A 24725-nucleotide genomic window follows, 5' to 3' on the forward strand; every position below is an offset into this window, starting at 1 on the left:
TTTTGGTTAGGTTTTGTGGCTGTTTATATTTTTGATTTCTTATATTCTTTTTTTGTTGTTGTTGTAATTACGAGAGACAAAAATTAAAAGCACACAGCACAGGAATGAAGTGAAAAGCCACAAAATTCTTTTGGCCCTCCAACCCAAAGCCAACGAAAACACAGCAAACCCAAAGAGCAGCAGGTCCCCAAAAGAAACACAAATAAAAAACAACAAAAAATTAGCCACAAAAATACAAAAACAGTAAACGAAAATGAGACCGAAACCGAAACCAATGGGATATTTCTGCAAAAAGGCTTAAACCCCAAACATTTTGTCTATTTAAACACAATAAAGAAGACTGCATACTTAGCATGGTGTTTAATTAGAAGACGACCAAGAAATACCCTGCAATCTCTTAATATTCATATATGAGATCTTTTTTGGATCTTTATCAGATAATGTATGAATATTATCGACACTTTTCAAATCCAAAAATGAGTTATTCAAATATAAGTTAAAAAGATATTCATTTAATTTTTGATTCGGCTTGGCCGATTCGTTTATCATTAAATTTTGAGAATATCGATGTAACCGATATTAATATTCTAATATTCCATTCATATGAAAAGTTTTTGTTTTCATAGAGAGTTGGAAAATTCATTTGAATGTTAACAATTTTTGTGGCTATGGCTAAAAGGGACAGACCATTGGGAGTAAACCCCAAAACGACTTTCTGCGCCGAAAGTCATCCCATAAAAAAAAAAAAAGAAAAGAAACAAAAAAACAAAAGTTTTGAAAACTTGTGGCATCGCCGCCATCGTCGTCATCATCATAAGCAGCGAGACATTATCCCAACAATGGGACGGGCAGACGGACAGATAGACAGACAGACAGGCAGTTGCCAGTTGCCAGTTTGGCAAGCTGCAAACAAAAAGCATGCCCTTTTATTTGCTTTAATCTGACAAAATCCCTGTTCTAATGCCGAACGGCAATAAAGGATAAAACGTGCATGGCATGAAAAAGAGCTCAGGCCAGGAAAAGCATGTGAGCTTGACACACAGCTCACTCACCGCACACACAGCACTCCGGAGTCCGGAGTTCCGATTCCGGGGCGGTACTGCCCGCACCGCACCGAGACACCCATTGACATTGACTCCTTTGCTTGGTCCTGGGTTCGATAGTGTTTGGGAGCACACACAGAAACGGAAGTGACACTAAATTCGTTTCGGTTTTGCGTTCATATTTTCTTTTTCTCTCCTTCTTTTTTTGGTTTTGGGATTTTGCTTATGGACTTGCTACATTTTTGTTGTTTTTGCTGTTGCTTTTTAAGCTGGTGGCACAAAATAAACTTCACAAAATTGTTACATGTAATCCTTTTTATGATCTGCGCTCGAATTTGTGTGCCGCATTTAAAGTAGGCTGCAATGTTGCTGCAACAATGCTGCCAGCAACATGTCACTGCCAGATCCAGTTACTAGTACTGCCGCCGACGCCGCCGCCGCCGTCGCTCTGCTGCTGCCGCCAGGAGCAGCTGTCGGCCGAATCTCAGCTGGCTATCACCATGGCACTAGTGGAGGCCTGAGGCCAACGGCATGCAACCGTGTCTGCTGTGGGCACGGGCGAAGGCGAAGGCGAAGACGTGACCGATGACATGGAGGAGCTGCTATGTGGACGCAGTTGCTGGGGCTGATGATACTCGGGCTCTTCGTAGGCGGCATCCTCATCATCAGCAGCACAGGCAGCATCAACATCATCACAGTCATGCGGGTAGAGAGGAATATGTTGTTGCTGTTGCTGTTGCTGCTGCTGCTGCTGTTGCTGTTGTTGATGATGATGATGTTGATGCTGATGCTGATGTTGGTGATGATGCTGGTGGGGATGACCATGTCCATGGACATGTCCATGTGCATGTGGATGTGAATGATGATGTGCATGATGATATGGATGGAAATAGCTGTTGCTGCCGCCGCCGCTGCTGCTGCTGCTGCTTGGCGGCGCGCTGGCTACCATTGCTTCTGCTGCTGCTGCTGCCGCTGCAGCAGATGTTGCTGCTGATGGCGGCATGGTCGCCATAGACATGTTGCTACTGCCCCCTAGCGTGGGTTGAGTTGTTGGTGGCAATGGCAATTGCATCGGCATTGCCATAGGTAGTGGCATAGACATGGGCATAGGCAGCGGTAGCGGTTGCAATCCACGTATACTATCCGCCGGGTGTGCCGTGTATATGTTGCTGCGTCTCAAATGGTTGTTGTTGTTGCTGCTGTTATTGTTGTTGTGGGCACTGCTGCCAGCAATCGCTGAGCTACTTCCACCCAATACACCCGCACCGACTCCACCGACACCGCCGACAATACCGCTGCCTCCATGGCCGTGGGCGCGTTTGTTGCGAGACCACCATTGCACGTGCGTGTCTGCAATGAAAAAGATGAAGAGGAAACACCAGATGCGAAAACAGTCAGTTGGCAGTTGGCAAATGTTGGTAGAGAGCAAAAAGAAAAGAAAGAGAGTCAACAGAACGCACATCAATGCATCATGTATGTCTATATGTACATACATACTATGTAGGCTATGAACGAAAGGCTAACTACTATGCACAGTGGTTGAAAAATGAAGTAGGAACATTGCGAAATGTTAACGATTGTCGCAAATGCTCGAAAAGAGTTAAGAGTTGTTGCTGTTCTTACATATTTCTTGATATTTAAGCAATATTTAAGATTATTGTAAACGATATTGCATATCAGCGAAAATGATCGACCTTTGATTGGCATTAAAAACGCTTTAGACTTATTAGGTCTACATCATTATACTTTGGGTATGTTCCAATGGTTCGATTCTTAGGCCCACTGTGCATTGTGCAATTGTAAACTATTTGCCTTCAACATGCGAATAGATGCTTGGTTAGTTTGTTTTCATGTACTCACCATTTCGATTGTTGGAGGACTTTTTGCGCCGACAGCGCACAACGGCAATCATGATGATGGCGCCTAGCAGCGCCGACAACACCGAGACAATGATCAACGTCAGTGGCCAGCCCAGTTCCGTGGCCTTTTCTGCTGAAACGTAAACACACACACACACACGCAAAAAAGAAAAAAAAAGAGGGAAGAAGAAATAGAGAGTGAGTACGAAAAAAAAACATTGAGGATTGTGGTAGAAAGCATGTCGAGCGAGTAACGGAAAATTACGCAGCTTCCTCACCTATTGTGCCCTCGAACATAAATGTGCTCTTGGTGGGCATGGCCCAGGAGCATAAATCACATGTGGTAAGGCCATCGCTTACGGGCATTGGCTCATCCACAAAGAATGGCGGTCGCGGCGGTGGGGGCACAAAACGTCCATTCCATAGACCCTGCTCGCTGGCATCAAAGGCCATGGGTGAGCCAAACAAATCGTCATCGTCATCGAAGATGTCGAATGTCACATCACCGCCAAAGCTGCTCAAATCCTCCGCTGAACTGGCCACCAAACTCTCAATCCTTGGTGGACTGAATGCAGGCAATGAGGATGCAGAGGATGCTAATAATGATGATATTGACGACGCTGCGGATGAGACTGACGATGTGGCAGATGAGAAGGAGCTTGACGATGCGGAGGATGCAACTTGATTTACAACGTAACTCAGTCGCACATCGTTCGAGGCTGGTGGCAGCGTCAATGGCAATGGCAGGAAGTTACTACTGACGTTCGCTATGGATGGCATCTTTCCTACTCGTCTTCGAGTTTAAAAATAGGTATTGGTATTGGTTGGTTTAAGGATTTAGATTTTGGGTGTTGTTGGACTTCCGTTTGTCGCTTGTCTATTGCCGCAGTAGCTTGGCTTGCAGCATGGTAAATGATGGTGAGTTTATTCCAAGCTCTAAAAGGAATTGAATTAAATTAGTTTCTCTATTTCTTTGGCTTACTCTCTATTGAACTGGAACCTTAATTGTGCTGTCAGTGGAGAGTGAAAATACACAAAGTTAAAGAGGAAAAACATTTCACTTGAGTGAAATATTATGCAATTGCAACGAGGTTCTAAGATACAATGATATTTTCTGTTGTTTTTTTGGTGATTTGTTAATGATTAATGCTTCCAAGTAGTGTGTTTCATTTTTCACACACACACATTCACACACACAAACACTTGCACACATGCACACTTTATCTATGCTAAGCCAGGTCTTCTATTTTTGGTGGTAATCCTGCTGACTGCTGCTCATTCTACTACCTACTCTTATAGACATCTCTGCTCCATGCTCCATATCCTACACTTTACTCCATTCCATCTATACATGTATGTATGTATGTATGTATAGAGCAGCATGCCAGAATCATGTCATGTCAGCAATCGTTTTTCAATGACTGTTTTCTACCTATTTCCAATTTGTATCTATCTACTTCTATCCCTCGTTCCTGCAATGTCCCAAGCCCCTTTGCCTTGGATATTGTATCTTTTCAGCTGGAAATTGAATTTTTGAGCAGATACTTGAAAAGTAGCTGCTACTCCTCACATCGAAACACACACAAACACACACACACACACATGACAGTCGATTCGCTGCTAACAAGAATTGACAGTTTGACAGTTTGATATCAAGACTGAAAGTCGGAATTAGTTACAGTTCTCCCTACGAATTTGCTTTATTAAAAAGCATCCTAGGAAGAGAAAGTACAAGAATGTATTTGTATCTGTATCTGTATCTGTGCATTTGTGTATCTGTGTATCAATGTCTGCACACTTGACTAAACGAACTCAATTGGCAAAACGTTGTGAAACAATAATCATGATAAATTAACACTAATTTGCAGTGGCAGCTCAAGTTGGCTTTGGTTTACTTTGTTTTCTATGGGTTTGGAGGGAAATTGCTTAAAACAAAAAAACCAACTAACTAACTAATCAATACGTGCAAATTTATGTGGAATGCATGGGAAATATCCTACACGCTGAAGAGTAATTCTAGACACTAACAACCATCAACTATTTGGCACGTTTCTAGCATTAGCCAAAAAAAAAAGAAAGATAAAGAAGAACTTCCTATTACAAAATCAAAATACAAGGAAAAAAAAAAACAGAAAACTTCAGGTGAGGTCTTTGGCACTTGCCACGCGCCTTTTTGGAGGCAACACAGAAAGTTAAATAATATTGTTTTTGTTTTTGGCCAAAATGCATCTGCAAACTGCATAAAACTCTGGCCAGAGCTGATGGTGAAGAGGAAGAGTGGTAAGGATCGGAGGGACGTGGAAGGTGGAGTGAATGGGTTTGGTGGTGTGGAGTAAACGATATTTAGTCATTCTCGAAAATGAGAAAACGTGATGCGCATAAATTGACGCCGGGCTCAGAGACCAAGACCCAAAACCATGATGAGAGAGACGACCAGCAGCAAGAGGGGGGGCGAATGAGTGTGTGGCACTTCCTTCACGCAACGCAACCAAGCGAATTGCGAATCTCTGAATGAATACTGACTGAAGTGACTGAGTAGAGAAGAAGACAAGGAAAACGAAGAAGGTGGTGGAGGTGGACATGGAGTTGAAATTGCAGATGGAGTTAAAGTTGGTGGTGGGACTGGGAGGTGATAGAGGGAGTGTGCCTGTGTGTGGGTGGCAGTAATTCTTCTCGACATCGTCGACTTGGGCTATTAATAAATTCATTTTTTCTTTCTTTTCTCTCTCTCTCTGCCTTTAGCTCTACTGCATGCTTGAAATAAATTGTAAAGTCACGTGAGTATCAGTTTGCTGTTGTTGTTTCTATTTGATTTGCCTTCAATGGAGATGGAAAAGGGGCTCTGGGAAGGGGGCCTTGATTTTTGGAGGGTTTCCACGGGAGTGGGAGAGAGGGAGTCGGGCTTAAAGTTGCGTCTTTTGGCCATGTTGTGACAGCTGCCAGCTGCCTGACTGCCTCATTGCCTTATGACGACACCATTGCGTGGGCCTCTTTCAGCTAACTTCAATTCAATGTCCGAAGCGAGTGTGTGTGTGTGTGCGTGTGTGTGAAATTGTTGCCTCTAGCGGTTTATCAATTGAACGAGGATGAGGTAACGCCCACCGAAAATCAAACAATACAAAAACATTCGTTTCAAAGTTTTAAATGGAGAAAAACCTTTAAAAAAAAACTTATTTACCATTCGGCGTTGAATGTACACGGTTTTGTTATCTCTTGCGATTAAAACCTAGTTATTAGTTACTCCAACATCAAATCTAAGCAGTTAAAAGTTATTCCATCTTTATCAACTGATCAATTGATGAAAAATTCAAATGACAAACGTCCAAGTGACCCTCATTCGGTTAATAATCGATTTGGTTAATTTAAATTTTCTTTAATTTAAGATATTTCGAATTGATGAATGATTTTGGTATTATGTGGTAATCACTGTTGTCTCAACTTGAGGTACTTTGCTTGAATTATTAAAATGTTCGCATTGGCATTTGGCCATTAAACGCTTAATAACTGTATTGATGGCATTCGAAACAATTGAAGCGATACACACGCACACACACACACACACATACTCGCACAACGTTTGTATGGCAAAAGCAATTACACATGTCCTTCAATAAGAATCGCTGGCAGCGTTTAAATATTTGTATTTACCCAATCCAATTGAATTCAACCCAAAAACCACCCACTCAAATACCCAGAAAATGTTTCACCTCCATCTCCCCATCGCCACCCCCTTTTGCGACTTCGCTTGCTGCATTTATGTCAGTGTTTTTTTTAATTAGTGCGAAATGTTTGAACATTATTTTCATTTATATTTTCGCATGGAAGTTTTATTTGCCATCAAATAAACGTACATACGTTTGGAGGTCCTGAACATAATATTGTATGCGTGCGTGCTCATATTTTTGTTGTTGTTTTATTTTTGGGTTGTGTGGTGGGGGTCTGAGGGGGCAAATATAGGAAATTGTCGAATATGTTTGTTATGGCATAAGAGTTGGCTTTTAATTTGGCACACACCAAATTGTTTCCATTTGGTCCCCCCCTCCCCCTCCCGTTTCTCTTGTCTCTTTGGCTTAATTACCTAAACGTGTGTGTATTTTGGAATGAAATTTAGTGGAAAAGAACGCATTACCAAAGTGAGAAAACATTTAATTAAAAATTTAATAATTGCTCTAAAAGTAAGTGAATTGTAAAAGCTAATTAATTATTTTTAGCATTTTATAAGTACAAATTTGCAGCCACACTTTTTGTATGCCTGATTTTCATCTCAGGACATTCACCAGCGAAATTTGAGTTTTCTTTTTGGTTTTGAGGTTTTTGTTGTAAATGGCATTTTAAGCCCTCGAAATGGAAAAAAATTTGCACACCAGAACAACAGGGCGAAAAAGAAAACCTGTCTGAAGCCCACACCTAATTCTTGGAAAGAAAAGCTTTCCTGGAAAAGGTGGAGAGAGAGAGTGCGGTAGAGAAACAACATAATTTGCTTACGGATAATAAAGATAGAGAAAATCTTTGAGCCAAGTTAACTAGAAAACGGACAATGACGAAACGAAATGAAACAAAAAAAACATTTCCATGATAATTGAAATCAACTTATCTCTCTCTCTCTCTCTATTTTTCTGTCTCCTTGAAGCCCATTCTCTTTCTTTTTCGCTTTCAAGCTCTTTGAGAAGATTTACATAAATTATTGAGAATGAGACCTCAACGAAAATCCACTTTGAGTGCATTTCAAAAGAGACAACACACAAATTAGTTGATTTGTATGCGATCAGCTCTGGAAATGAAAGCTAATAGAGTTGTATAACGAGTTGGAAGAGGAGGGGCGAAACTGGAAAACCGCATCAAATGAATGAGAGATAGACAGACCGAAGCAAAGAGAAGGAAAACTGACCCATCGGCAGCTGATAAACTTGACATTTTATAGCCGATTCAAATTCAAATCGAACTTGAAAACGAAAATGGAAAAAGATTTCTGTCTTTTTTTTTTTGTTCACTGTAAAATCGAAGCAAACAATTTTCCAAAATTTAAGATAAAGACCAAGCATATGTTAAGGTTATTTTTGATTATTATATAACCGTAACCGTTTTACCTTTATCGATACATTCAGAACGGCGGACTAACGAGCAAGGCAAACTAATTATATTTTGGTTCATATCAGGTACAATCCTTTCATGCAATTGTTTAACAATGCACTAATTTGGTATCGCCTTGGCGCATGAAATGCCACAAAAGCCTTTTCATTCATTGAACTCTGCTCTGCCGGTTTGTCGACATTGTTCTCATCACAGACTGTCAAAATTGATAAGCCAACGAGACTTGCCCCAAAGAGATGAATGTGCATATATGTATGTAATCTGTTCGCTGCTCTGTTACAGTCTGAAAATCTCCATTACAATCTCTCATTCTCTCATCAGTTTAATGCCACCACACACAGCGTGTGGGAGCTCTGCTTGCTAACTGATTCCCAGATTCATAATTTTCGACAAACAAATCGCTTTATAATCCCTTTTCAAACACACACACACACTTGAGGCTTCACATTCTAATCCTGAGCTGTCAATAAGACATTAAGGCCTTAAACTCATAAGAGAAATGTTTAAGGGAAAGGGCAGCTAAACCGATCGAGTTACAACCAAATGAAACGGAACGCAGTTTACTCTTGATGAGTGAAAAAGGATGCCTTACACACACACACACAGACACACACAAACACTTGAGATGGTGAAAGAAACCGAGAAAGGGAAGGGAAGGGGAGGGAGGGGGAAAGCAATGTTTGAAAGAAAAATCACTTGAGTTGAATCTTTTCATTTTGGGGTTTTTTTTTATACTTTTTCTTATGCATATTTATGATATATTCTTGTGTTAAAAAAATAAAATTTTAATTTCATTTTGCAGCTGCAAAAGTTATGACTTGAACATAAAAAAAAATGTCTTAAAGATACTTTAAGAATATTTCTTATTCAACTTTTCCTGCTTCTTTTCCACATCTTTTCTTCGCATTATTATTTTCCCTATTTTTTTTTTTTTTTTTTTTTGCCAAGTGTCTAATGCAATTTGCTTGCTCACAAACTCAATAAAGACTGCCCCCTGCAGGGGCGTAGGCAGCAATAGGGAGGCGATGAGGCTCCAAGGAGGCAACATGGTTGGGAGCTGAGAGCAGCAGCGGCAGTTGATAGATTTGCTCAGGCAGCCGCAGGCCACACACGCGCAAAAATTGTTCAGAGAATCAGAAGGAAGGGCAGAACAGCAAACGGCAAACGACTTCACCTTTCCTCGGCTCGCAGTTCGCAGCACTCAGCTCTTGGCTCTTGGCTCTTATGGCCATCATTTTTCTTTACACAATGAGAGAAGCCGTTGCAAGCAGGCTAACAGGCAGTCAAAGAAGATGAAAGGATGAGCTCTCTGAGTACAGTAGTTCAGGGACTTGACTTAAGATTACCATGAAGATTTTGAAGTCAACGTTGGCCTTTGTAACGAGCTTACACTGTACTACTACTACTACGCACAAAAGCTAAAAACCTTCAAGCAAAGACAGACTCTTTACCTTAGAAATAATGAAAATTGGTCGAGAGAGACGGAGAGAGAGAAAAAATGGGAAACGAAATGAAGGAAAATAAATACAAAAATCAATATGTAGGCGTAAGCAGCAGCAGCAGCCAAGAAGTGTGGAGGGGAAGGGGAAACAGTAGAGATACAACGATTTCATTTTTCTTAAACAGGAAACATAAAATGAATTAATTCCATGTTGTTTGGCACAAGAAAACAAGGCAACATCTAATCGAAAAGCAAGTGAAAACAATGTATCCCCATCGCCTTCTCCTCGTTCCTTCTCTTAGCCCAATATGCTTCACATGTTCACACACACACACATACTTCCTTTCAGTAGGAGGCGTGTCACACAAACAAGTTAAGGGCAGACTCCAAGCAACCAAAACAAAAAAAAGCCATCCAAAAGAAGCGACACAAATCTTGGCACATAAAACAATTAGCAAGGATAAGCAGTAGCAGAGAAGGAGAGAAGTAGGGAGAGAGAGGCGTTGGCTTAAATAAATGACAATAAGACACATACACACACACACACATATATACACAAAATACACACAGCTGTGGAAATTAGTTTAGTCCTTATTCTATTTTCATTCCTTTATTTTTTTGTAACCCCGAAAAATTTATGAATATTAAATGAGAATAAAAGACAGAGACAGGGAAGGGCTCAGAGACACACACAGAGAGAGAGAGAGAGAGAGAGCAAACAAGGATGGAGAAAGAGAAAGAAGTCAGGCGAAAAATTTATGGCACATGCAAATGCCTCATATATCAACGGGCTAGAAGTGGTATGAGAGAAAATAGCAATAGAAGCAGTAAGAGCAGCCGGAGGAGCAGTCATGGTCAGCAAGGATAAGACAATGTCAAGCCAAGAGTAGCAGGACATGGACATGGACAAGGATAACAAACAAACAAACACACATACATACATACACACACGCACACACAATTTTCCAATAGCAACAACAATTTTTCCCGACATTAATGGCAAAATGGGAAAATAAGAAAATATACTACATACATACATATATAAATATATGTATTTCTACATACATATATGCTAAAAGTCATCTTGCGATAATGCCAATGAGCCAATAGAGGGAGGAGTCTAGATGGTTGTCATCATGTTTGCCCTGGCCAAAACAATAGATTAACGTGGCTCTTGTCCAAAGGCAACAAAATTGTTGTGGAGAAAAAAGGTCAAGGCAAAAACAAGAGAATAAAAGTAAAAACAAAAAACCAACCAAGTCCAAATAATCAAGAAATTGAACGAACAAACAAGAAGCAACCTTATAAGAGAGAGCATGTGAAGTAGCCATAAGATAAATTGATAGACATATCAACTAAATCGGTGTGAGTTGGTACATAGTTATAGTTATAAGTAGGTTACTAGATCTGATCATTGGCCTGAAATCTTTAAACGACCAACTTATCTAATTGTTGTTACTTAAGATACGACTCTTATATGGAAGAAAACACTGAAAGAAAAGCAAATGTCGAAAGAAACGAAAAGCGTCCTTAATGAATTACTTGCCAATCAAGAAATGGCAAAACTACATACATATTTGCTATAAATTTATACTTAATAAACCATGGAAATTCTTTAGCAAGTGTACAAAAGATTTAAAATGAGCCAAGAGCACAAAATTTCACAAATTTCGACCAATTCAAAATGGCAATTGACTTAACTTCAATCAAATTATAAGAGAATAAAATGTCTATAAACAAGAATAAGAAACTCTTCTGAGCTGCCCGAGCTCATAAAACAAGACAAAGTCAAAGTCAAAGGCGGCAGTCAACAATTTATATTGGCAGAGTTGTTGCTAAAAGATGGAGAGAGAGATGGCAAAATGGCCATCAACTTTAATTGAGTTGATGGGGACAAGAGACAGGCAGTGAAAGAGAGAGAGAGAGAGAGAGAGTGGGGAAAAAGAGACAAGGAGTAAAGGAAAATGGCAAAGCTAAAGCAAAAAGCGGAAGGAATTTTAGCAAATTAGATTGTTTTCCACTTGAGTTCGTTTTTAACGCTAGAGCCAAAGCGACAGAAAGACAGAGAGACTGTGGAACGGATAGACAGACAGTTAGACAGACAAATATCATCCCACTCTAAGTATATTTTCTTTACCTTCCTCTTATTCTATGTAGGTTACACTTCAGGGCGTACAAAAATTGTTTGCCACCCACCAACAGTTAGAACAACAACAATCGGGCTAACAGCAGCGGGGCAATGGGCCAAACCATAGCCCAAGTTTCCGTTCCGTTCCGTAACAATCATCACTCACTCAGTCGGCAGAAAATTGATGATAATAATCGCACGTACCGACAGACAGACAGTCAGATAGATACTGAGCGAACAGAGCAGAGGAATAAGAGCAACTTGGGAACACTTTAATGCTACAGCTGGATGGCCAACAGCTGCTCCAATCTTCTTGCTGGGGACACCTTGCCATTAAAGCCAATAAAGTGGTCGCCGCCGCCGCCGCCGCCGCCGACGACGACGACGACGATTTTGCCATTGCCGCCAAATGACATTGTCAGCGCGTTCGCTGATTGAGCACAAAGGCAGCGGCACTTTTTTTTTTTTTGTTTTTTGTTTATCAGAAAAAAATGAAGCGAAATTTATCTCTATTACAGTTAGCTGATGCCTTTGCCACGCCTCCATTTTTCATTGATGCGCGCCCATCATTTGTATTGTTGACATGCTTCACAGTGTTGGAGGTTTCCTTAGGGAGGGAAGGGAGCTCCAAGAGGGAGGGATACAGATTTGAGTAGACATCTGTGTGGATAAGACCATCCTTAGTGGGTGGGCAGGGAAAGGGACTAGCGAAAAATGATTGATGGTCTTTAGAGACGATTTTCTATTTAAAATGCAAAAAAAACAAAAAAGCCAAACTTTTTTTTTTTGTTATTTTTTGAAGTCACCAAATAAAAAAATCCTATTTAACAAAAAAGAAAACCTATTAGAAGCATTTAGTTAAACAAAACTTAATTTAATAGTCTCTTAACTTAGAATTAACTGGGTCCTAAGGAACATCTTCTGCCAACTTCAATTCTCATACGAAACTTCTCTCTTTAAAGATTGATTGGAATCTATCATATTGAAGTTTATTCTACTTATGTATGCGTGTGTTTGTGTGTATACATTATCTTAGCAAGTTACCTGAGTTAATGTGTCGGCGTCTAAAAGTTTTCTCACCGCCAACAAAAAGCTTTTCTTTTCTCTTAAGCTATTTATAAATCAACATTAACAAACATTTTTCCATACAGAAAAAGACGCCAGAAAGAAAAGAAAAAGAGGGGAAAAAAAAATGTAAATATCATAAAAGAAGATTGTTAACATTAACTGTCTAATTTGTTGTCATCGTTGACGAAGAAGAGCTTCTTCAGAAGGCGGCTAAGACTGAAAAAGGCCTAGAGCCAATCTAACTACTTAGAGTTAAAGGAGAGAGAGATAGAGAGAGAGAGAGAGGTAAGAAGAGGAAAGGAAACGTGTTTGGTTTGGCCCGCACGCTAATAACATTTTTTTTTTTTTTTGTTTTTCATCTTTCGTTTGGATATCGTTTTTTTTTTTTTTTTTGTTTTTTGGTTTTCCTTTCTTGGTAAAATTAATGACAGCCAGAAATCATTTTAGCCAAAAAAAGAAAGAGAGAGAGACAGCAGGGAAAGAAAGAAAGAAAGACACTTAAATTTTTTGAACAAACATTAATAAAGTCGAGGCTTTTAGTCAGTTCTTCTGACTGGCTGGCTGCATGCATAATTTTTGGGCTGTCGAACGGTTTTCACTAAAAGTTTTTCCACCGACTCGAAACGAGACACTCGACACTCTGCACTCCGCACTCCGCAGTCCGCTCCACCCTCCACTTAGCCACCACTGCACTACGTTGATGACTATGATGATGATGATGATGACGATGGTGACGGTGCGACGGGGAATGGAGCACTACCGTTGTCTTTTTGCATCCATGACCATGACCATCAAATGGAAACACCACACAAAACAACATGAAAAACCTTTTATCTAAAAAAAGAAAACGAAAAACAGTGCCTGAGAGAACCAACTCTGACACTGAGATGTCTGTATTAGAGTCGTCCACCGAAATGAAACAAAAGAAGTACCAAAAGGGAACCTAGGATGGAGGGAGCGAGGGGTCCAAGTCTCGGCGAGACGGGACTGAAGCTCAATAATTTGTGGCTGCATTTAGTGAGCGCCGAAAACGCTAAAGTAAAACCAAAACCAAAACTATGGCCCACCATTTAGTTGGAAAACATCGATCGCAAAGATACCCTAGACTGCATTGAACTGAAACAACTTTTATCCTAGCAATGGAAACAAAGACTTGACTTTTAGTCCTTTTGAGAATCTTTTAAACAAGAATTACCCAATGAACCTGTCTTAATGTGAGCCAATGGATCATCTGATTTCTTTATTTTTACTTATGTATGTATATACCTTTCTATCTATTTGTTTCTACTTTACCTAACCTCTCCTTTGCTGCTATTGGAAAGCATTAAGTTTTGCCATTTTTGATCATACCCTTCTTCCCTCAAAGACGTTTACAGGGTACACAAAACACGCCGCTAATTTAGTTACTAACACTGGCCCGACTACCCTGCTCCCTTCCTCAATCCCTACTGTGTCTCTTTCTCTCTCTATCTCTGGCTGTCTGTCTGCCTGTTGGTCTTTCTCCGCATTTCTATGTCTCTATTTCTATTTGATGGCTTACCTGTGGTCAGACTGCAGTTTATTTAATGGGAAATGTGTAGACGCCGCTGTTGATGATGGCTAATTAGTTGAGCCAGGTTTCCCGCACCGGGCCAACAACCACCAACCAACCTCAACTCACCTCACTTAGAATCGACAATAGGCCATTCACTATTCTCTATCTCTTTCACTTTATATCGTCTATACTTATGTATGCATTGTGTCCCAATGTCTCTTTTGTAGGGTGAAAATTACTAAACATTAAATCGCAAAGCTAAAAAAACACAAAAATCCAACTCAATTCAACTCTTTTTTCAGTTTTTCGGTTTTTTTTTTCTCGTTTCCTTCAACCGCAATTTAATTGCTCTAATAAAAGTTCAACACAAAAATTTCTGTAGTATATTTTTTTGTTGTTGGTTTTTGTTTAATGCTAACGTGCACACATTTGTGCTCTGGCCGCCATCTACATTAATCAGCAATCGGGAAACCCCAATACCCCAACACCAACCAACCAACCAACCGACCAACCACCCGACCAACAATAAAAAGAAAAACAAATTTATATCTCTGGTTTTTTTTTTCGTTGTCCGTATTAATACAGGAATTACGAAATATCTGTGCTTTGCGGTTGTAAGGTAACGAGAAAAAAATATATAAACCAAAAGCAACACAACAAAAAATATATATTAAAAACTGAAATCGAAACAGAATGAAACCCAATATATATGTACATATATACAACATGTAAAGGAAAATTTAAATTTTTTGCCATGAAATCGAATTAAATAAAAAGCCGAGTGAGTAAATACCTATATACCATATACCTATGTATATATGTATATCTATATACATATATGGGATATGCATATAAAGCTATATGGCTGATGAAAAGCTGGTCTGAAAAAGAAATAAATTGGTTAACTGGCTTTTATGTGTGAGTGCGATGCTTTGTGGCATTTTTGCATTTGAAATTTGCAGCCACACTTTTTTTCCACTAAGCAATTGATAACTCTAACAGTCATTATCTGATAGATAAACCAACAAGATCTTTGGGTTAAATTTTATTCTCTTTCAAGGCTCACTATATTTTGCTTAATTTTCAAGTATTTAATGTCTATTTTTCGCAGCTTTTTTTTTGCACCCTTTAAGTCCTCAACTCTTTCACTTCTCACCACCTGTTCTTTACGCTGCTGATGTATTTTTTTCCCTTTTTTTTTTGTGTCAGCGCGTGTCAAAAAATTAGTTTCCATCACAACGACGAAGACTACGACCCTCGACCCAAAACCAGACCAGAACTTCAGTTGCCCAAAGAAACACTTTTGGCCAAAAGTAAGAGGATAGGGAATGGGAGAAAGAGAGAGAGAGAGAGAGACTGAGTTATGCAAAAAAAAGAAAGAAAACACAGAAAATGGAAGGGGGTCAGTCGGGCCAGCAAACAAAACCGTCAAAAGACGACAAAAAGAAAGGAGTAGGAAGAGAACGAACAAAAAAAACACATCGTCCCGTGTCAACTTTTTATGCCTTTTGCCCAAAGGACATGCTAGCAATTTTTACTTCCACTTCTTCGCTATATTTTTTGTTTTCTTTTCTTGTTTTTTTTTTTTGTGTGGAGGGTTTTTCTTTTGGGCTTTTTTTTTTTTTGGCAAGGCGACAAGTTGTTAAGTAAGCAGCGACAACTTAAATAAAAGTGCCTTCCGAAAAAAAAACACACACACACACCGAAAAAAAAGGAAGCCATAGTTTGTAGAAGGTGTGAAAAAAAAGGCGGCAGAAACTATATTCATTGGAGATTTTTCATCGTCAACAAACAAACAAAACAAGTGAGAGGAAAAGCAAGCGCCGTAGAGATTGAAATGATTCAGATTCCGACATGATGGGAAACGTAGAAGGAGGGAGGAATAATATCTTGTTTTCTTCTGGTTTCGTTTCTTTTCTTCTCTCTATAAATACAATATTAAAATTCGTTAAAAAAGCGAAGAAAAAAAGAAAAATGAAATAAAAGAAAGACTAAAGACTGTCTTCTCTTGGCCGTGGTCGTGGACTTGCTCTTGCTCTTGGTCTTGGTCGGCCTCTGCAAATGTGTTTTTGAGGCGGCTTTTGTTTGGTTTCCGCTTCACACTTCTCGCTTTTGTGCGCTGGGATGCGGCGGTTGTTCTGTGACATGCGGGCGAAGTACAAATGCTGGCAGGTGAGTGGCAGTTATCGAGGTACAAAAAAAAAAAAAAACATACAGACACTCACTGGAGCAGGAGGAGCACCAGCTAGCCAACCAACCAAGAGAGTACCAACAGAAGTCATACAAATGTCGGCAACAAGACTTCGAACTTGTCATACAAAACTGTTCGTCGTGGCGACAATCAATGGAAATGGAATTTATGTTGTCGCTAAACCCAAAAGGTTCCCCATCCCTTTCTTTCTTCTCCACCCTTTTGGCTCTACAAGCCCATTCCATAGGTCACCAGTTCCCCCTCGACTGTGTGTGTGTGTGTGTGTGTGAGCGTTTGTTGTCTTAAACATTTTTAACGCCATTTGATGCCTTTTCACACATTCGGCAAAAGCAAAAAGCAGCGTTAAAACAAACAACCAGCGAAACACTTAGCCTCAGTCTCAATCCCTCGCTGCCTGCTCCTGCTCCTCCCCCTACTCCTCTACTCAACCCATCATTTTCATCGACTTCTTCCTGTGCCCATATATCCTTAAAGGCTCTTCAAAAACTTGGGTGGAGAATTTGTTGTTGATGTTGTTGTTGCTGCTGCTCCTCCTCCTCTTCATACTGTCTGCGGTTTATGTTTACCCTGGAATTGGTATTCGGCCTGGACTTGAGCCTGAGACTAAGCTGGGTCTTGGTTTTGCTGCTGTATTGAATTTCACGCATCATTTGCTTAAGGTTTTTCGACTTTCTCCCTCTCTCACTATCTATCTATCGAGCTATCTCTTTCTCTCATTGGGTTTTAAGTTAACTCTCGGACTTTACTCCTTCATGTGGCTCCTGCGGCGACTTTGCGGCTTGTTTAAAATTAAAACAAATAGAAAACCTCCCCTAAGTGTTCGTCTAAGGTGAAAACAGGTGAGGAAAATTTGTGGGTAGAGATGAAATTTAATATTAAGTTGAAGGTGTTCGTTTTGTGGTTAACGCAAAAATTAAGTGAAACAAAAGTCAAAGAATTTTATAGCCTCCGAAATAGGCTTCTTCTTAAAAGAAACAACACTCACACTACAACTTCAACAATTGGAAGGACACAAATGGCTAACCGCACTTAAAGTTAAGTACATACATAAATTGAATCAAAAATTTACATAGGCTAGGAATATTTTTTTTTTCTTCTGTGTCTTTTGGCCAAATATTTCATTCATTGAGCAATTGGAAAAGTATTTCCTAAACAATGCTTAAAAACTTTTCCCTCTTTTGTCATCATCAATAGAAAAGTTTACGTTTCAAGGGGGTCAGGGGGTTGGAAAGGGAAAACTTTCAAAAGGAATTACTCTTTCTCTCTAGTTCAGTTCAGTTTCAGGGTTATCACTTATGGTTACTGTCAACGAATGCGACAGGATCGAGGGAAGGAAAAGGAAAAATCAGTTTTACTCACACTTGCAACCTGACAAATCCTTTGGCCCGGCCAATCTCTTTTTAAGCTGTTCCAGCACAACAACAACAACAACAACAAGAGTGAGGGGAGGAAGAGAGACCAAAAAAACCAAAAACTTTGCCCGATCAAACACACAAAAAAGAAAAAGTTAGGAAAAAGTTCCGGTATTAAGTCCATTTAACCCGCCATTGAACTTTACGCCTCAACGGCCAGCTAATGCAACAAAAGCAGCAGCAGCCACGGCGCAAAAAAAAAAGTAAAGGAAAAACTAAAATGAGAGAAAAAACCAACAGAACAAAAAAAAAAAAAAAAACTTTCAAGTTCTTACAAACTTGCAACAAAAACCGGAAGAGACACCACAACCAACCCGGCAAGGACAACAACATTGTAAAGTAAATGAGCAGCCTCCACTTCCACTTTCCCTCTTCCCTCACCTACGCCTCGTCAACTATTACGTTATGTGGAGGGGCAGCAAAATGGAAAATGAAACGAAAAACTTTGTGGCAACAATTTTCTTTTTGGCATCGGATAAAAAAACAAAGAAAAGAAGAAGAAATTCAATAAAATAACGCTTTCCATTTGAGCAAGTTAAAAAAAGGAAAAAGAAAATGCAGAAGGAAGAACTAAACTAAAAAGAGAAAGACGACAAGAGAAAGAGACAAAATAAAAATCAAAAAAACAAAAAAAAAAAAACGACCAAGAAGCAGAATAAAATAATAAAAATAAAAGTTTTCCCTATGCTGTGGACAATTTTCATGAAATTTGTAAAAAGCCACGCCCCGCCACCGCACCGCAGCCGCCCACAACCATGCCCATTGGGCATTAAACTTTAACAATGGACGCGTGAAAAAAGAAACAAAAAAATAACCGCAAAAGTATTTTGAAGTAATGTTGGGGACAAAGGGGGGTAAGACGAAATGAGATGAGATGATGGTGACGACCAAAGGGAAGGGAAGGGAATGACTGTGACCAAAAGAACCTGCAAGGATTCAAGTTGTAGAAGGCCAAGTTGGGCATTTGTACTTAAACTGATCTATTGTTGTTGTAGCTAAACTTTATCCTCTCCCACCATTCCCCGCCTTATCCTCTTCTTCATCACTCCCTGGGTCACACTTCTTCTGTGTCTCTCAGTGTGTGTGTGTGTGTGTGTGTGCGTTTATCCTGCTTACAGTTATATAGATAAATATTTTTGTTAGAGACAAACGCACCAAAAACTGCAAGACGATGCCCGGGAAAAAGGATTCAGCAAGGATCCAAACGTTTGCTCCTCCCACTAACTGCCAGTGCCTCTAGCTTTGTGGATGTGCAGCAGTATCTTTCCCCAATATATACATATACATATTACGTATATTTATGTCCCCTTCTTTCATTTCCCATCTCTATCCTGGTTCCTTCTCTCTGTGTGTGTGTGTGACTTGTTTGAATGCATATTTTTTTCCGTCTGGGAAAAAGGAAAATGGCGAATTTACTAGCGTAGCATATGCTTGCAGCACTTTCTTCTGAGAGCAGAGACATGGTCACAAGAATTGCAAGTAGAAGGGGGTTTGGTAGGATGCAGAGATTACTTACTAGGGTTCAAACATCACAAACATTCCACATGGCTGAGGTGATTTTAAGCCAAAAGCATAAAGAGATTCAAAAACTATCAACTGTTAACATTAAAATCAAATAAAGTAATAGGATGACTAACATGGACAATATTAAAAATATGGAATAAACTTTAAAACGCTTTCAAAAGTCTTCTGGAAATGAGAACCAGTTGCTTTTCGATTCAGAACATGAAAGAAACTGCCAGCTGACAAACTGTAAACAAGTGAAAAACTTGTGATTTCCTAGAGAAAACACTCGAACCAAGTGGCACTTAACCCTCTTCTGGATTGGACTAGCATCCTGGCAACACCACTGGTGCCTGCTATGCGATGCGATGCGATGCTGGGAGCCAACTAGCACAACTAACTATTATCAAAAGATAAATGCCAGTTCCACACGCACACAAACACACGCATACACACACACACACAAACACGCACACACACACACACACACAGAAATAGAGAGAAGGAGAGAGACATAACTAAGGCTTACAACCAACCAGCCAGCCCAAGAGGACAAGAAGATGGCGGAGCAGCTGGCTCTTACAAAACTGCTAAGCCGCCAGCAAGAATAAGGATAAAGCTATGAGGATGAAGTATGAAAGAAGAAGAACTAGGAGAGTGAAGGGAAATTGAGGAAATGAGGAAGGTGGTGAGAGGGGGGGGAAACTTGCAGCGCGGCAACCTGCATAAATGATAGCACTGCCACCAGGCTGCAACCCGCTGATTGTGTGGCATCTGCGGCATCCTAAAGAGACGAAGGAGCAGCACAACCAGCGAGAAGACTCCTGGAATTTTAATAGAGCAAATTTCAGAGCGCGGAAAAAATGCCGAGCAATAAAACTTGAAAATGAAGCTTAGAAAAGTTTTTCTTTTTTGCTTTCACAAAATGCTTTGGCCAAGTGGGCAGGCGGCAGGGCCAACACATTCTCAACCTACGCATCCTAGAAGCAGCAAAAGAAAATACAGAAAAAAAAAAACACCAAGAAGAAGATATATATGTATATGTAGGTATAAAGAAAAAAATAAAGGAGGCCATAATAATGATGATGACGCCTACAAATACAACAACCCACGCCCATGGCCACGCCCTACGTCCACGCGCAAAATGCTAAATGGCCCCAAAGGACGAGCCGCAGAAGCTTTTTGGCCAGCTTCTTTGCTTCGCTTTTCCTTGTTTCTTTTTTTTTTTGTTTTTGCAAATTTACGATTATGATTATTACAAGTCAACGTTTTTCCCCTTACGAGGGTTGTACCAAGACTTTACTCCAAGTATATCCACCTCGATGGTGAGTGAGGGGGTGAAGGGGGCGGGGGGTCTTCTGCTCCTCCTCTCTCTCTCTCTATCTATGGAAACAACAAGGAAATGTCTAAACAAACTTGTGCAAAAGTTATTACAACTCTTAAACACTGTGAAGAGCAAAATGAGAGTGAGACAAGGCATTGAGCAGGGGGTTGGGCTTTTGGATGGGCATATTAAGACATTGACCTCCAGCCGCCAGTGAAAATCACCCGGAAAAATTCCATGGGGCATAATAAACGTAAGATAAAAGTCAAGAAAGGGACAAAAATTATATAATAAACTGTACACCAAGTAAAATTATTTGTTCTTCCCATTGTAGGTCCACAAGGGGGTGGTCTTATGCCGATGAGGGGTAGAGACATGTGCTGTCATTTTGAGGGGGGAAGGGGCAAGAACAGAGCACTTTTTACTGGCTTAATTGCAGTGCATTGAAGGGAGTTTTGGCCCGGTTAAGACTGAACTTTGATTCAAGTTGATTTCTATATTTAAAAGTTAAACAAAGTTACAAAATATTTCTCACTTGAATTAAATTTAATTTATAAGTTACTTTAAATATAATTTACTCTCTACTAGTCATTACCTTTAAATATAGTCAATGCAATGAATACTTGGATTTTATTTTGGAAAATTGTCTACTGTTTGAATAGAGTGTTTGTGTTTGTTTTTAGAATGGGTACAGGGTGGGGTAAGGCAGGGTAGGGCTTGGGCATGGGCTTGGGGACACACCTACACCTACAACTACACTCGATCAGGAGGGAGGAGTGAGGATGAAAAGATACGTGTAACAATAACCTGGCCTCCAATTCCATCCATCCATGGGTGAGGTGAGGTGATGGGGAAGGGTGCGAGGTGGGAGGTGGGAGTTGGGGGGCCTTATCAAGTTGAGCGCATCAAATTTTCAAAATAAGAAACCAAAATACCAAATCATAAAAGCATGACGACGAGCAATTTACAGAAGAAGAAGAAGAACAAAAAAAAAAAGCCAACCAAAAATACTGCGAGAGTAAAAAAAAAAAAGAACAGTATAAAGAAGATTCAAATCAAGAACGTGCTTCCAATACAAGGTAAGGCTTGCACTCGAGAGAGTCGATTATATACACACATACATACATACATATATACAATTTAAGGCGGTTAAAAACAACAACTAAATGATTAATGATCAAACTCTTTTTGTTGTATTGTGCTTGTTGTCTGGACCAAAAAGCATTTCACTTTTCTGCTGCCTCAGAGGCAAACTACTACATAACACATAACACATTCTACGGGGGGAGTGGGGAGCACTGAAGGGGCTAGTGAGGTTGGGTGGGGGGGAGGGAGGTGCTTGGTCGACGACTTCAATTGTAAATTGAAAATGTTATTTTTCAACTTGAACTTTGATTGCTTGTACTTTTGAATGCCGCTTTTCAGTAATCACTTTGTCATTGCCATCATTTTTCAGCGTGCAGCTAAAGATAAATTCACTTTTTCTCCCCCTCTATTCCTTTATCTCTCTCTCATTCACACTCACTGTTGCTTTGTATCTATCTCTATCCATCTGTAGCTGTCTGTCTCTGTCTAATAGAGATTTAGAGATGAAGCCAAGCAGTCTGCCAGCCTGTCAGTCGTTTGTCCAAGTGCCCTCTACTCTTTCCCCTACTCTGATCCTCTCTCTCTCTGTCTTTCCTCAATATGTACAGATGTACATATGTATGTTCGAGCCAGATGAAGGAAAACTCAATATGCAACTAAAGTGGACTTCCCTGGAATTGGCTTTGGAAAGCTATGTTGTTCGGCCCTCCTCTTTCATGTCGCACCGCCAACCGCCGCCACAAAGGGAAATACATAAGTAGAAGAAGACGAATGATAATAAAAGAGAAAAAAACTTGCTTAAAAGATCAAAGTTTCTTGTCTTCTAGGTAGCTTCCAAAAAGGTGTACATACACACATTTCAACTGAATAATCTGGAATGTTATGCTAATAATATATATACATACATATATATCTTTCCGCTAATTCCAGCGTTTTGTTTTTAATTAACAAATTAATCATCCGATTACCAAACCACTTAATTTCTAGACAAAAACCTTGACAAACTTAGGACAAAACTACTAACACGACTTAATTTCCCCCATACCAAAAAGGTTTGATTTTGTTTTAGTTTTGGTTTGAATATTCCTTAAAGTTTTGACTCTCTTAAGCTTATCCTTATCTAAACTTGAGAAGATGTCCATTTGATTCTCAATTGAATTTCACTTAATAGCAGTTGAAATTCTTCGAATTGTTAATAGATTTCCTTTAAGAGACTATTTCAATTTAATTTGAACTTCAAACGTTAAGAATTCATGAATTTCTACTAACAATATTAATGTAAGTACTTAATTATTTCTGAATCATAAATTTGCATGCTTATTCGAAATTAGATAGAATGTAGCTGATAAACACGTAAGACTCAAAGAGCTAACTGATAAATCTGGGTAGAGAATTTAAAGAATTTTTTGTATGCGACATATCTAAATGGTCAATCGGAATATGATTAATATACTTAGCTGCAATAATAGATGCTATGATAATTCTAGTTGCTGACAGCACAATTAAGAACCAAAATCAAAATAAAAACAAAAAAGTTAAAACGGAAACTCACCTGTTTTAATTTAGCTACCAATTAGTTGGCTTTTGTGTGCCAATTGGAATGTTTCTGAGGCTAGTTGTTTGTTTGTATATGTTTGTAGTTTCCACCTGTCTCCAGTGTATGCCGTTTAGTTGGTGTTGGGTTTGTTGTTGTTTCTGCTGTGCAAGGATAACGGTAATTAAGCCGCAGACTGGGGTCGCCGTCGCGTTGCATGCCACAAAATGTCGTTAGGTTATTGGCCGAGACCCAAAGCCGAGGCAAGTTAAGCAAACCTGAGCCGCGTTTTGCTTGACACTTTTCAAACTTTTTCTTTTAGTTAAGCAACTTTTTTTTCTTTTCTACACACACACACACACATACACACACACGTGCACACATTGTGTGGCACACTCACACACATACACATGCACGCACACACAGAATGCACTTTACTATGCGCTAATTTTTTTGTTGCTTGTTGTTGTTTTTTTTCTTTCTTTATTTCACTTTTTTTCTTTTTCTTTCTTTGTTGCTTTACACTTTTTGCTTTGGCTTCCTCGTCGTTGTAAATCTTGGATGAGGTTCGTTGTTTTTTTTTGTTTTTCTTCTACCAACTTTTTGCTAAAGAAAATTCTTTTGGACGACAACAAACGGCGAGGTTTTTTTTGCTGTTGCAGTTGTTGTTGTTGTTGTTGCTGCTGCTGGTGTATTCACCGGGTCGGTCTCTGGCGCTCAGTCAGTGTTTGGGTCTGGGTGCTGGGACTGGGTCTGGGTCTTCCGCAGAAACAAGCTTCCAAAAAGAACAACAAGCAGTCAGGTTGGCCACCGCCACCATCCACCAGCCCGCCAGGAAAGGACCGTGAAGAAGCAGGAATCGGAGTTGGAGTGCAGTTTACAATCTGCAATCTGTTTGCGGCATTAAATCAGTGAACCAAGACGCGCGCGCTCTCCAAAAAGGCCGAGATTTGTTTATGGCTTGTACCTATGCAAATTCCTTTTCGCTGCTTATTTTTTTTCTCTTTTTTTTGTTTTTTTTTTCCTTCTCGTATTTGTTTTGTTGTTATTTTTTGCCTTGTTTTTGTTGTTGTTGTTTTGTATTTTGAATACAGCTCAATTAACCCATAGAACTTCACTTCGGAATGATAATGATGATGATGAGGTTAAGGATGATAGTGATAATAGCTATTTTCCTTCGTTTTCTTTCACTCAATTTTTCAAAAAATATCTTTAAAAATCACATTAAAAAAAATAAACAAACAAACAAACGAACGATAATACAAAGATCGAATCGAAACGAAACAACATTGATTCTTATTGTGAACACGGTTTTAAATTTTTGGATTTATTTTTATATAAATTTTTTTTTTTTTTTTAATTTTTTGATCGGCTTCGATTCGTGGTATTTGCTCCTTCTTATTGTTTTGGTAATTTTGTAGTGTGTCTAGTGGTGTTTTTTGAAAAACGTCCGCGACACTGCCAAATGGTAGTCGGTTGGCAACGCTTCG

At 39.6% G+C, this 24725-nt stretch overlaps 1 protein-coding gene across 1 annotated transcript; it reads right to left on the reverse strand.

Moving 5' to 3' along the window:
- LOC137573902 (uncharacterized) lies at positions 1 to 24725 on the reverse strand. The gene is made up of 4 exons (XM_068285976.1): positions 23254 to 24725; positions 3181 to 3838; positions 2904 to 3032; positions 1 to 2393 (listed from the first exon to the last, which is right to left on the reverse strand). Exons 2-4 carry the CDS (start codon positions 3680 to 3682, stop codon positions 1528 to 1530), a joined length of 1497 nt encoding a protein of 498 aa, XP_068142077.1. The 5' UTR covers positions 3683 to 3838; positions 23254 to 24725; the 3' UTR covers positions 1 to 1527.

Source organism: Drosophila tropicalis, unplaced genomic scaffold, assembly GCF_018151085.1.
Source record: "Drosophila tropicalis isolate 14030-0801.00 unplaced genomic scaffold, ASM1815108v1 contig_443, whole genome shotgun sequence".
Taxonomy (NCBI): Eukaryota; Metazoa; Arthropoda; class Insecta; order Diptera; family Drosophilidae; genus Drosophila; species Drosophila tropicalis.